The 15486-nt window shown below is 32.8% G+C and overlaps 1 protein-coding gene across 2 annotated transcripts in view; it reads right to left on the reverse strand.

The window, feature by feature from the left end:
* The window catches only part of EPS8 (epidermal growth factor receptor pathway substrate 8), a 99403-nt gene that overhangs the window by 37298 nt on the left and 46619 nt on the right, over nucleotides 1-15486 (reverse strand). For both annotated transcript variants that reach the window (XM_031938361.1, XM_031938360.1), the window contains exons 13-14: nucleotides 10814-10997; nucleotides 3227-3360 (exon numbers count right to left, since the gene is read on the reverse strand). In XM_031938361.1, the coding sequence (XP_031794221.1) occupies nucleotides 3227-3360; nucleotides 10814-10997 (318 nt within the window). The remainder of the gene's footprint in view (nucleotides 1-3226; nucleotides 3361-10813; nucleotides 10998-15486) is intronic.

Below are 15486 nucleotides of genomic sequence, written 5' to 3' on the forward strand. Positions count from 1 at the left end.
GGTCCCAGTATATCTCACCATTTAATAAACTATTAAATTATTCTCTAATCTCTGTCTTGCTCAGTTTCTCTGGCATTACATTAGGAAGGTAGAGATTCCAGGTTTTTACTAAGAGAAGAGGATTTCTTGGACAATGAAAGTCTCTTAGAAAGAAAAGAAAATGGCTACCAGATCTGGAAGAAGTGAAATGAAGTTTAAGCAATAATATGGAGAGGTGGGAAGGGGAAACTTGAACTTTTACCATACATCTTTACCATAATTTATTTAAATAGTATAGACTGAATGATTGAGGGATTACCTCTCTAGCCACATCTAAATTCATTTCTTTTATGATAAGGACCCCTTATACAGTACTATCCTAAAGGCCTACAGAATGCCGTCTTGTATGGGATACCTGAGGAGAAAAGTGGGCATTTTAAAGGTTGCTTGTTTAGAAGTCCACAGTCTGTTTCCCTTCTGAGGGGGTAGTGCCATAAGGCTAGATGCCTATTTTTTTTTTTTAATTTTGTTGTTATTGTTTGCTCTTTTGTTTTTTGGGGGAAGGGCATTCAAATGGAACTCACCAACATGTTAAAAGATCCCTCATAACAAGCTTGAGTTTGTTTCCTTTCTCAGCACTTCTGGAGGGTGTTATGTCTATAGAGGACACTTCAGGCAAGGTAGAATTTATCAGAAAAAGAGAAGCGTGGTAATATTTATGGGCTATTTTGAGTCCTTTATGCATTGTCTACATTTTTCATGGGATTCAATAAAAGCAGCTCTGCACCTTGTAAATTGTATTGTCACACTGAATGGTTGTATTGGATGTAGGAACCCATTAAATGATGTCTTTACCTCTGTGATGTTGCAGTGGCAGTCCTTCCTATTTCTAATGTGCTCCTTCTCTACTTCTGTCTCTTAGAAGTATGCTTACCGATGTACATATTGTCTCTTTTCCTGGAATGTAAGCTCCCTGAGGATAATATTTTTGTGTTTGTATTCCCATTGTCTAGAATGGTCACTGGTACTTAACAGGTAGGCTTAATTAATGCTTTTTGATTGAGTGCTCTAAGGAGATCTAGATCTATGAGATTACACTTGAGCTATAAACTGAAACTTCCCAGAAGGAAGTCTGAACAGCACAAAATGAAAAACAAAAACACAAACAAAAACAAAAGGAGTAAAAACCTGGAGCCCAGATTGTATGAGCCCAGAGTCTATTTGATGGACTAAAGGCTGAATTCAGTTTTCTCTGTTTTTATGCAAATATTGTGAAAAATCTTTTTAAAACATCTTCTGTTGGGCTACCAAATACAAATGCTAGAAAGGCAATTAATCACTAATGTTACATATTTAAAAATTTATGGAAAATTATCATGGAAAAAACAGCTCTAAAATGTTGACTATGGCTAATAACAGGAATTGAAAGATTCCAAGGAGTTGAACTGATCTTTAGCACTCCTAAAGTATATTTAATCTAAATACATACCAGCCTATTTGCTAATACAGAGCAGTGTAGCATAGCAAATGAACTTTTCCCATTGTTTATTAGCTTTGTGACAATGGACAAATAACTTCTTTGGGTATTTCCACATTTATAAAATAGGTATAATAATACAGTGAGATAATATATGGAAAATGTTACATAAAATGAGTTACTATTGTTACTATTACTGTATTTGGATAATGGTTTAACTTTACTGAAAAAACAACTTCTTAAAAGTTTTCTCAAATTCTTATACCACAAAAATTTTTATAAGACACAAAAATTCATGCACTTTAATTCAACTTAATAGTAAAAATCTTAATCATTATGTAGGTTCTGAAAAAGTTTGCAATGTATGACATTAAATTTGAGCAAAAAAATCTCTTAAGAATAGTTTATCTTAAATTAATCTACAAAGCAGCAAAATAAAAAGATGAGAGAACTGAAAAGGTAGGATAGTAAAAGTACCTTTGAGTTTGACTGAAATTCAAGGTTTGGGTAGAAAATTACAAAAGATGGCTTTGTCAGTTGTATTTTTTTTAACCTCTAAGTGAATACAAATCATTTAAAAATCAGGAATCTTCTTGGCTCTCCCACTATTCTACTTGACTACTTTCCCTTGCTTTTCTTTCCTTTCCAAAATAACAAGTGCATGGGTGCTATCAGTTTGAATCAATTGCTTTCTTCCCCTCTTCCTATTTTTGACTCACTGCTGGAAAATGTTCAAGAAGGACAATATATGTAAAAACAAATAGAGACTTCTTTGAAATAGTAAAACTTTCAAAGAAAAAAAAAACCAAACAAACATATGTATATAAAACTACAAGTATAAACATTTCTATCCCAATTACAATAGTAAAATTCTGTTCTTTCAACTTGAGAAAACAAAAAGTACTGGAGAAACTTATATTTTGAATTCTAATTAACTCATTGCTTCTAATAGAGGTCTATAGTTTAATAAAAGGCAAACTCATCAAAAGATATTTTACACTGAGAATGGAATTAAGTGATTTTTCTTCCTCTCCCCCACTATCAATGGCATTTTTTCAAAGGAATGATCAATCCTTAAATAGTAAGGGTCAACAATTGGTGCTAAATCTATGAATTTATGACCTATGATTTCACTTGTATAGAAAGCTAATCTTTGTGTAGAAATTCTCTTTCAATGCAGATCAGCATTGTTTTTGAAACTTTAGTAATAATTATTCGCAATAACGATTAATAATAATAGAAACTAGCTATTATATATGTGGTCTGTTAGTATAGGTAGCATTTACAAAGCACTTTAAAGTTTGCAAAGGATCTTACAAATATTATTTCATTTGATTCTGATAATAACTCTGGGAAGCAGGTATTATTATAGTAAAATATGATATATAATACATATAGTGTATAATAAATAGTATAATATAATTATTACATATCTATATATATATGGAAAACAATGACTTTCTCAGAGTGACACAACTAGATGGTGTCTGAGGCTGGATTTGAATTCATATCTTCCTGATTCTAGAGCTAAATGAGCTGCCTAGCAAACTGCCCAGAGTGCTAAGAAGTCACGCAGTTTGCCCAGTATCTCAAAGCCAGTATATGTCAGAAGTAGGACTTGAACATAGATCATATCTCCACTAACAGCAACATCAAAGATGTTTTTAAATTATTAATAGACTGAATTTACAGAAGCAGAGAAGAATATATCACCAACAATTGGTAGAAAAAAAAGACAAGCACAAATTCTCAGTGGTCACTGAATGTTACCTGTCTACATGGTGGTTATAAGGCTGCTTAAAAGCAAGGGCAGCTTCCCCTTGGTCCAGTAAAGGCCCTCTTTTGTGAGCTGTATTATTGAATGCATACCCATCAGGTGGAGGATGCTCTGGTACATTAGAATGCTGAAAAACAGATAAAAAAAATGAGAAATTATTACAAAATTATTCTTTCATATAAGTGTAATGTCAATATAGTAATGCTAGTTTTTTAATAAGTATCTATAATCAGGTATGTATTGGTAAATATTTAACAATCAGATCTCCAAGGGGGGAAATGCATGCACAAAATACTTTTAAGTTTAATCTGAATTAATCTGAATCTGAATTTGAATGAACAAATTTAATTTAATATGCATCATTTTCTCAAGACTGGAGAATGAACAAAATAATAAACCAACCCCTAATCTATGTACATTCGCCAATGCTTAAGGTGTAAATGTTCACAATGAACATTTAACAATCAGCTGGAGCTGGTTTGATTTAATTCTAACACATCCCATCCCAGAAAGACATTCATTTAATTAGCGTACCATTTTCACCTGTTGATAGTTATTTTAGCTAATCATGACATACTGGGATTATATTTTTATCAGATATGGCTTCAAATATGTCATCAACATAAATGCAAAATCTTCACTCTAAACTGGAGATTCTTAACTTTTTTATGTCACAAGACCTCTCTGACAGTCTGGTGAAGTCTGTGTATTATTATAGTCTGTTGCCTACATTCAGGACCAAAGGAAATGCTAAATTTTAGCTAAAGGTTTGTGAAAATAAAGATATAATTTTTCTCTCCTTCAAGGTCATAGATTCCTTTTGACATCCTTGGTTAAAAAAAAACAAACAAACCCTGCTCTACATATGAAGAACAAATTTTTCCATCAGGGTTGCATAACAGTATTATAGTTTAATATTATATAGACAATTTTATAGAATATGGCGAATCAGAAAAATCATGAATATTTTCTCTATTATTAAAAAGAGCAAACCCAGGCAAAGACATTTAAACTAAGTGAGAAGTAAAACATATAAGCCATCTTTTCTTGATCAAAGTCATTTCTATGAAGGAATTAGTTCTACTATTTCTAGTTAATCTAACCAGACCAGGAACAGAAAGGGGAATTATGGTTAGGATCAGGGCTGGCCTTACTTTATTGGCAGATAAAAGATGCTAATTTTTAAGTGAAATTTCAGGAGCTTATAAAAAGACCTCTCCCATAACAGTCAAAGATATCTAAAATAATGACTTGGTTTTGATGCTAGAGGTTCTCAAATTACTCAGTTCTGTGCACTAAAAATGACAGGAAAGTGGGGGGTATTAGGAGGAAGAAAGAGAATAGAGTGATACAAAGGACAATCTTTAATGATAAAAAATTATGCTATCTCTGGCCAAAAGAGTACAAAAGTAGTACCAATAAGGTACAAATCTGCCACTCTCCAGTGCTCATTATTTATAATGCCGAAATACAATAGGAATGCCTTAAGACCTACATAAAAAAGGTGGTCATGAATTAGGTTACCATAGCAAAGACTGTCTTGTCATGGAATTAATACATCCATTAAATTTTAGAAATTACTTTTACTTGATCTACTTCTCCTCCAAGCTCAAGGCTTGAAATATTCTAAAATGTGGTTAGTGGTGTTTTCTTTTTTCATTATTTTTTAAACCAATTATAATTTTGACCAAGCACTTGTTACTATAGTAACACTAATGGATGTTATTGTCCTTCCTGAGGAGGAAGATGACCAGCTATAGATAATCATCACAGCTCTTTTCTCCCCATTCTCTTTGTCTCTGGAGATGCAATAAAACACCCTGCCACACATAATTAGCTTATTTTTAAAAATCTGGGAGCAATTTAATGGCTCCTCAGCTTTATATATGCATCCTCTGCTACTTTAGGGAGTTTATATTAAAAAATTAGGATCACAACAACAGCAATTATTGGGATACAGTAAATTCTTTTATACATAACATGAAAAATAGTTTACATGATCAAAAACATTTTAAGATAGATATGTCATTACAGTATGAATTTTATTGGTGAGGAAAAACTTAGACAAAAATTAAATTTTAGAAACAAAGCAAGAAAGGTTTTGATTACTGAAAGTAATGAACAAGCATATATTAAGGATTTTCTATGTGCCAAACAGTACTAGGTACTGAAAATGAACAACAACAGGGAAAAAAAAAAACACAACAGTCCTGCCCTCAAGGAGCTTATGATCCAAATAATTAAAAGAAATATAAATAAAACAAACAAGATGCATGAGGAGTAGATGTATCTTAACTTTAAATGTGAGAGTACTAGCAAATAAGATCTCCCACAGAAAGTAATACTGTAGCTGAATATGGAAAAAAGCCAGGGATCCTAAGAGCAGGTGGTAAAGAAGTAAAGCATTTCAGGAATGGGCAAAGACAAGTACAGAAGCATAAAGACAGACAATGAAGAGTTGTATGTAAAAAATAGCAAGTGGGTCAGCATGGAGAGACCATAAAATAGATGAAAGGGGTGCAGGAAAAGAAACAAGCATTTATTAAGTGCCTCCTGAGTTCCAGGATCTATATTAAGCATTCTACAAATAATTTCTCATTTTCTCACAATAATCCTATGAAGTAGATACTAGGGTCCCCATTTTACAGTTGAGGAAATGAAGGCAGTCAGAATACTACTGAGGGTAGTATGTGTGAGAAGATTAGGCAGGAAGGGGTTATGTTATAAAGGAATTTAATTGCCAAACAAGTTTATATTTGATTCTAAAGATAAAAGGAATTTATTGAATAGAAGTGGAAATGTGGTCAAACTTGTGCTTTGGAATGAAATGAACTCATATCAAAATGCTCCTGTATTAGTTGAAGTGAGATGATAAGAAGCCTGAAATAGGGTGGTACCTGTGTGCAAGGAAAAAAGGGGATGTATGAAATAGATCTTACAGAGGTAGAAATCCCAAGTATTTGGCATCTGAATGAATATGTGGAATGAGAGTATAGATTTAAAGATGACACAGAGATTGCAGATGTGGGTAACTGGAAGTAGTGGTGTTCTCAATGATAATGGGAAGTTTGGAGGATGGAATGAGTAAAATGAGTTCTGTTCTGGAAATTTTGAGATTGAAATACCTATGGCATATCTACTTTGAATTGTCCAATAGACAACTAATGATGAAGGACTGGAGCTCAGGAGAGAGACTAGAACAGGATTCATTGATCTGAGAACTATCAGCAAGGATATAATAGAATCTATGGGACCTGATAAGATTATAATCAATATTGTTTAGGAAGAAAAGAGGTCCTAAAAAAGAACCTTTGGGGATATCAACAATTAATGTGCACAATATGACTGAAGATCCATGCTTAATCATATTTCTTTCTGGAAAAACTTCCAAGAGAATGAAATTTCATAGGAATATTTAGTCATAAAGCAATAAGAGAGGATATATTTATATATATATATATATGTTTGCTAACTAATCCCCAATTACTGTAATCTTATTACTTAATAAAGGGGAAAAAGACCTACCTCTTCACTAGCCATTTATGGCTAGAATTAAAAAAAATTTTTTTGTGACCACTAAATGTCAATAGAAATGAAAAGAATGGAATAGACATTTTGTTGAAAGCCAGATATTTTATTTGTTTTCTTCTTTAAAAACTATATGTTTATTTTTAAGGCCCCTTGAATTTTCTGTAGTTCATTCCATTTTGTTGATAGCTACAGAATCAATCTACAAGACAACAGATAATAGAAACTTAATTTAGATATGTGTTCCTATTTAAAAATAATGCAACCAGATATTAATTACTATCTACTGCTAACTCATTCATCTGAGTGTTTAAACAATTATATTAGGACCTTTATTGAAAGGATTAAGTAGCACTCAAATTGACTGCTTGCTAATTATCTACTTTTTGTTCTTTAGACAGGGAAATCAGAGAACAGAATGTGAGAAGTGCTTTCTGTTCCAGTTTGATCTTATTTATCTAATTTAGATCTTCAGGCTTGTCACTCAACAAAATGGAATTAATTTGGTTCAAATTAGTGGTCGCTTTATTATTCTAACAAGTCAGAGAAAGTCATGGAAAAACAGTATTTCCAGAAAATATGGCAACAAGGGGAAACACCATACTACCTGGGCCATCTCTTTGAACTTACTGAAACAAGAACAATGAATATTGGAAGGGAGCATGTAACAGATCTGAGGGAAAGTTTAATGTCTCATGGTAGTACAAGGGGTCTAAAGGCAACAAATCTAAAATATTAATTGAAAAAGTATTTTAAATTATGGAACCTTATGTGATTTGCAAAAGAGATCATATAATTTCCTCTTCATCTCCCAAAGTAAATATTTTTGAATAAGGCGACTGTAATGAATTTACTATTATCATCAATTAAGAGCCACTGAAGCAAATCAAATACTACAGGCATTATATTTGGAAATTTCTGTGTCTCTTATAAACTTATAATTATTACTAATCAAAGGGTTTCCTCCCTGACTTCAAAGTGCCTCTATGTTTCTTATCCTAATACTCCTACTTTTCTCTTTTTTTCTTACATCCCCTGTCGTATATCTCAATCTTTAGCTTAGATTTCAAGACTAAGGCTCTTAATCCAGGATCCATGTTTATTTGTTTTTTCATATTTTTTTAAAACAGTTTTTCAAATTTTAATGTTTAATGGATATTCAATATTTTTTCTTTTGGAATTTTTTTTTTTGTAGTTTTCTTTTGGAATCCTATATATTTATTTTACACATTTAAAATCATTATTCTGAGAAGATGTTGATAGGCTTCATCTTTCTACCAGAGGGCCATAATAGAAAAAAATGTTAAAAACACCTATTATGGACATCACAGAATCTCCATAGTATTGGGATAAGATGTGTGTGTGTGTGTGTGTGTGTGTGTGTGTGTCTGAAAAACGGCCAGATTCATTGTTTTTCTTAGTTTTCCCACATTTATATACTTGCTTCTACATATTTGTGTTTTCCTTCTTACTGCCCAGCCATACTTTCTTTTTTTTTTCTCTCTATCTGACCAATTTCCACAGCTGCCATATTTAATAGGTACAGAAAAAATAGGAAATGAATTGATACATGCTTTTAGGTGTGACAACCTGTTTCCCATCTCATTGTATGACTTCTTGTTTCTTTCTTTTTTTTTTTTTTAATGTTTTTCAAATTTTATTTATTTATTTATTTTTAAATAGCCTTTTATTTACAGGTTATATGTATGGATAACTTTACAGCATTGACAATTGCCAAACCTCTTGTTGCAATTTTTCCCCTCATTCCCCCCCCCCCAGATGGCAGGATGACCAGTAGATGTTAAATATATTAAAATATAAATTAGATACACAATAAGTATACATGACCAAACCATTGTTTTGATGTACAAAAAGAATCGGACTCTGAAATATTGTACAATTAGCCTGTGAATGAAATCTGAAATGCAGGTGGGCAAAAATACAGGGATTGAGAATTCAATGTAATGGTTTTTAGTCATCTCCCAGAGTTCTTTCGCTGGGTGTAGCTGGATCAGTTCATTACTGCTCCATTGGAACTGATTTGGTTCATCTCATTGCTGAGGATGGCTAGGTCCATCAGAATTGGTCATCATATAGTATTGCTGTTGAAGTATATAATGATCTCTGGTCCTGCTCATTTCACTCAGCATCAGTTCGTGTAAGTCTCTCCAAGCCTTTCTGAAATCATCCTGTTGGTCATTTCTTACAGAACAATAATATTCCATAATATTCATATGCCACAATTTATTCAGCCATTCTCCAACTGATGGGCATCCACTCAGTTTCCAGTTTCTGGCCACTACAAAGAGGGCTGCCACAAACATTCGTGCACATACAGGTCCCTTTCCCTTCTTTATGATCTCTTTGGGATATCAGCCCAGTAGTAGCACTGCTGGATCAAAGGGTATGCACAGTTTGATAACTTTTTGAGTATAGTCCCAAATTGCTCTCCAGAATGGTTGGATGTATTCACAATTCCACTAACAAAGTATTAATGTCTCTGTTTTCCCACATCCCCTCCAACATTCTGCATTATCTTTCCCTGTCATTCTAGCCTGACTTCTTGCTTCATTTAATTCATGATTCATGTGTGGTATCTGGAGTCTAACTACATTGACATACTTGTTCTCTCCTTTTCCACATCTCTAAACTCTTGGATACCATCCCTCAGTCATTCCTCTTTTACTCTAGTTTCAAAGGAAGAGGAGGCCCTTCTTTTTATCAAGGCCAATTCTTTTACATGTACTCTTGTTCCTATCTCCCTCCCATTTTTTCCTAGTAGATAATATCCACAATCACCTCCTCTCTTTATTTCAAGTTTTCCCTATACACGGACTCATTCCCTGATGCCTATAAATATTCTTGAGTCTTCCCTATCCTTAAATGACCTTTTTATTGTCACTCTTCAATTGTTCAGTCGATTCCAACTAAACATGATCCCATGAACTTCATCCATGAGGCTTTCTTCACAAAGATACTGGAGTGGTTTGTTTTTCCTTCTTCGGTTTCCATTTTACAAATGAGAAACTGAAGCAAAGAGGGATTTTGATTTGCCCACACAGCTTACATGTGTCTGAGATCATATATGAACTCAGATCATCCTGACTTCAAACCTGGTGCTCTGTACCTTAACAATTCCTCAAGCAACCCCTTCCCTTTCATAGACAAAAGCTAGAAAAAAGTTATATACATTCATTGCTTGTATTTCTACTCCTCTCTTTTCTTAATCTTTTTGTAATATGGTCTCTAACATCATCCATTTATTGATAGTTATCTCTGAGGTTACAAGGGTCCTAACTATAAAATATGATTGTCTTTTCTCAAGATCTCAGACTTCTAGATCTGTTTGCAAAACATGAAACTGTTTATTTACTTTTTTCCTCCCTGAAGAATCTTCCCTTTTTGCATTTTTGTAAACATTGATCTCTCTGGATTTTCCTTCTCCCTGTCAGACTATTTCTTCCCTTCTACTTTACTGGAACATCATTCACATTATGCTTTCTTAATTCTGAGTGTACTTAAAGGCTCTGTCTACAGTTCTTGTGTACCTTTCTTCCCTCCTTTCAACTCAATATTGTCTAAAATAACTCAGCTTCTTCCCTCTAAAATATATCCTATGACTAAGCTATTTCTGTTTCTGTGCTATTCCCTCTTTCCATCCTTCCTGTCACCCAAGTTCATAATCTCAGTTTTATCCCTAATTTTTTACTCCTTCTCTCACTACACATATCCAGTCAGTTGGCAAATCTTCTCATTTCTTTCTCCACCACATGATTCACATGTGCCTCCTCTGTACTCATTCACCCACTATTTTCCTTCAGGGTTTCCTCAGCTTTGTCTTGATTATGAAAACAGTCTCCAAATTGGTATGCCTATTACATGTTTTTTCTTCCTTTAATCCATTTTCCACACAGTTGCTCAAATGATTTCTCTAAAGCACAAGTATGACCATGTCATTTCCCTTCTCAACCAACTCCAGTGGGCCCAGATTACTTCTAGTATCAACAGAAATTCTTCACAACCTGATCCTAACTCATATAGAGTATTCTCACCTCTGTGGATAGTCTTTTCATTTCTTGTTTACGCTGATGCTCTGCTACATTTGCCACAGATTCAGCCAACTGAAAAAGATCTTGGTCCATTGGTGCTCCCATGAAGTTCAGCATAGGAGGTTCCCAACCATTGCGGAACCGTGGCACATAGGGTGGAATAAATTGTTCTTTGGGCCACTCCGCTCTAAATGAAAAAATATAAGACATGTAAACAATTACATTTAAGATCATTTTTATCATATGTGTACAAACTATACCCAAGAAACAAATACTGCTAATAATTATTTTTCCCTTTTCTATCTCCCCAAAATTCATGCCATAAATATGTTCACAATATTTTAAATAACTACATAATGACATACATAGGAAGAAACACAAATAAATGATATAATATTCTGTAAATTATTTACATTACATTACCTTAAATAATGAATTTCATTTCTCTATTGACTCTACTTTCTGATGACAACTTTAGAGGTTTTTAAAATCAATATGAAGAATTACAATTTAGTATATTTTTAGAGTACTATACAAAATTTCAATATCTGATATAGTTTCATGCCAATATAAAATATAATCATATTCCAACAATTGAATTATCTTTTATGAAAGGATACATATTCCAAAACACTCATAAGATTTACATCTTTAAAATTATGCAGATTGCTAAAATGAATCAAGATGATTATATATCAACATATAAACCAGACAAATTTTAATCAGGAAAAAGTCACAGAATGCATTTGTAATTATAACCTGTCCCAACTTATTACCAATCAATTCAGAAAAGAATAACCACTTCTTTAGCCATGTAGGAATTTTTCATTTATGAAGCACAGAAATAAACATGACACTAACATTTGTACTTTTTTTTACTGTCATTTTTTTTCTTTCTCTATCATGTATGATTCAGTTTTTACCTTTTAAAATATGTACCATTTACTCTAATATTTCTGTGAACTTCTTCATGATCCCTTAATATCTGAATAGTTTCCTTATGTTGATCATCCATTGCCTAAGGCAGTTCAGGGAAGGTATTCTTTATAGGTCAATGTGATTTGCTTATGATTCTGAAGCCTTTGAAATGTTTGTGTATCCAGTGCTATTTTGCCTTTTCGTATGTTTACACAGTCCAGATACTATGGTATTTGATTTTCCTATCCAGCTTGGTTGAACCTTAATATTCACCTAGCTACAGGGTTTTATTCTTCTTGCACAATGTCGTAATGCAATAAACCAATTAATGTATTTATATTGATTAATGTGACTTATTATCTAAAAGTCCTATGTTTAGAATTCATTCATTGTGTCACTTTAGTCCAGGGCTATTGGTCTCAAAAGGTAGGTAAGCATCTCTGGGTTAGTTAAAACTCTGACAACATCTATCAGCTGCATATCTCAGAATCTGAGACTTTTGAGCCTTGGGGTAACTCCATGAGAGACGTAATACATTCTAGTATTTATCATTTGCCCAATAAAAAGTTCATGTTTTCCATGGGTCATAAGTTTGGCAATACATTCCTTGGCTCAGGATTGGTACCTCAGAGGTATATTTTCTATTTCTCAAAATACTTTATACAATTATGATCTGAAATAACCAACTGCTTTTTAAAGACATAGATAATACAGAGTAAATTAGTTTTGCTAACTTTAGGTTCAATACATTTAATAAAGTTATATAGAAAAAAAGACTTATCAAGCACTACTTCTAGGTCTATTAAATCTATCATAACTCAGTTATTTAATAAACATCTAAATTTGCTGTCCCTTATTTTATTTTTCCAAATATATGCAAAGATAGTTTTCAACATTCACCTTTGCAAAAGGTGAACATTCACTTGGGCTCCAAATTTTTCTCCCTCATTCACCTTCCATATTTGTCATGCTACACAAGAAAAATCAGATAAAGGGAAAAAACATGAGGTAAAAAAAAGCAAACAACAACAACAAAGATAAAAAAAAAATACTATGCTTTAATCCAAATTCAGTCTCCACAGTTCTCTTTTTGGATGCAAATGGCACTTTCCATCACAAATCTATTGAAATCGCCTTGAATCACTACATTGTTAAAAAAAAAAAAGAATCCATCACAGTTGATCATCACATAATCTTTTTGTTACTGTGTACAATGTTCTCTTGGTTCTACTCACTTGATTCAGGCTCAGTTCATGTAATCTTTCTAGGCTTTTCTGAAATCTACCTGCTCATCATTTTTTATAGAACAATAATATTCCATTATATCCTTATATCATTACTTATTCAGCCTTTCCCCAACTGATGGGCAGCCACTAAATTTCCAGATCCTTTCAACTACAAAAAAAAAAAAAAAAAAAAAAAAAAAAAAAAGAGCTGCTACAAATATTTTTGCACATTTGGGTCCCTTTCCCTCTTTTATGATCTTTTTGGGATATAGACCCACTAGAGATGCTGTTGGATCAAAGAGTGTGCACCATTTGATAGCCCTTTGGGTATCTAGAACTCTCTTTTCCATCTCTGTCTCCTAGCTTCCCTGGAATCCTTCAAGTCTCAACTAAAGTCTTGCCTCCTGTAAGAAGCCTTTCTCATTCCTCCTTAATCCTAATGCAAACCCTCTATTGATTATCTGCATATAATTTAGCTGTATATAGTTGTTAGCACATTCTTTCCCCATTAAACTGTCAGCTTCTCAAGAGTAAGAACTCCTCTTACTACTTTTTGTTTCTAGCACTAAGACCAGTATTTGACACACAGTAAAAGCTAGTTTGTTGACACAATAATCTTCTTATTGAAAAATTGATTTGCGTAATGCAATACAAAAAAAGTTTAGATCAAATATTTCTTTGCATAGGGAACTCGTGAGTGAAAGCTCCTCTGTCGATGCAGATTGGCACTTTTTCTATAACTTATAGCCTTGGAGAGTTATATAGAACTCTGAATATGATCTTCCCAGGGACACACATTTAGGACACATCAGAGGCAGGACCTTAATCCAGATCTTCCTGGCTTTGAGATTGGTCCTTCAACCATTTATTACTCTGCCTCTCTATCCATAATGTCACACTCCAATAAATAACTTCTGTTGTATTTTTAAAGCAATTTGTATGACTTTGTAAGTTTTTATGTTCAGTGTTGCCTTCTGAAATCAAAACTATATTCCATGTTTCTCTAAAATAAATGAAGGGAAAAGGGCAATTGTATGGTTTGTATGTTATTTCAATTGTAAAAATAAATTAGTGGCAGCATAGTTATGAAAAGATCAAATAAGCAAATCTACTAAAAGCTATTGAAATGATATTTTATCTCATAGGAGAATATTGATATGATCACAGGAAGGTGATATAAGGATTTTTGAGATAGATTACTTAGAAGAGAGATTAGATGGAAAAGAGAAAAGAAACTAGGAAATCACTAGGAAAAGATTCTATGAGTTCTAGTATTAATGAATGAAAATGAGAGTTCTAGTACTGGGACCAAGAGAAAGAAAACAGTTTATGAAAGAGACAGGAGAATGAAATTTAAATTTCATTAAATGAGAGAGTTTTTAAAATAAAAATTCCTTTCTTAGAAAAATGAAAAAGATATAGTAATTAAATATAGATTAAATATTTAAATATATACCAGGCCAATACAGACAAGTCATAATCTGATTTCTTTAATTACTTTTGCACATTCACTCTAGAAATCCTCTAACTCATACTATTTATTTTAAAAATTAGTTTAAAAATAAGGAAATGAGTTTTATTTTTATGCTCCATCACAGTATGGTGTGATCTTAAGTTCTTAGAAGGCATTGCCTATGGACTAGAAACTCTGAACAGATCCACTAATCTAGAAAGCTTTGAAGTATGGACTCAGGGATGGGCTCATTTTGCTCTTTGAGGACTAGTATAACTAAGAAATAACATGATATTGAGAAAAAATGTTGAACTATGAGTATGAACCTGGGTTTACATATCACTGCTAATACTGACTGTGATGGCAAGTACTTAAAGTCTCACTTTCTTTATTTAAAAAAGTGAGTATAATAATATCATTAGTACTTAACTCAGGGTTTTGCAATCAAATAAGAATAATTGTCAAAAATACATATAAAATTATTAATTTTTCTAATAAAGTTCAGGAACTTGAAAGTGTCATAAAGTGGGATTTTATATAAATACCAACTATTATGATTAAGTAAAGAGATGCATCCCTAATATTTGGTCAATAAATGATGAATCCTTTGACAATCCTGTAAACAAAGAAATACAAAACAATGAATCCTGTGTGGCCTTTGACTTCAGCATGGTGACAAAGGCAGAAAAAGGAAAATCTATATTTTCCCTTTCTTATACACAAGAACATCCTGAGATAGTGTCAAATTCTTTGTGAACATTTGGAAAATTAGGTGTTCAATATTCCCTTGATCTATCAAATAACCTTATCCAAACAGGAAATGTGATTAGTATGGTATACTCTGTTCTTGATGAAGCCATGCAGTTTTTTTTATGATCACCAACTCTTTCTAAAGGTTCAAGGATAACTTCTGCAATTTTGTCAGGAATCAAACTCAAATTTATCAATCTATAGATTGCCAGCTATTTCCATTCACTTTCCTTTTTTCAAAAAGTTAGAATATTCACCCCTCTCTAGTGCTTTAAGAACTCTTTCATTCTTCTTCAGACCTGAACAACTCTCCATTAATTCTTCAAAAC

Source organism: Sarcophilus harrisii, chromosome 5 (assembly GCF_902635505.1).
Source record: "Sarcophilus harrisii chromosome 5, mSarHar1.11, whole genome shotgun sequence".
NCBI classification, from domain to species: domain Eukaryota; kingdom Metazoa; phylum Chordata; class Mammalia; order Dasyuromorphia; family Dasyuridae; genus Sarcophilus; species Sarcophilus harrisii.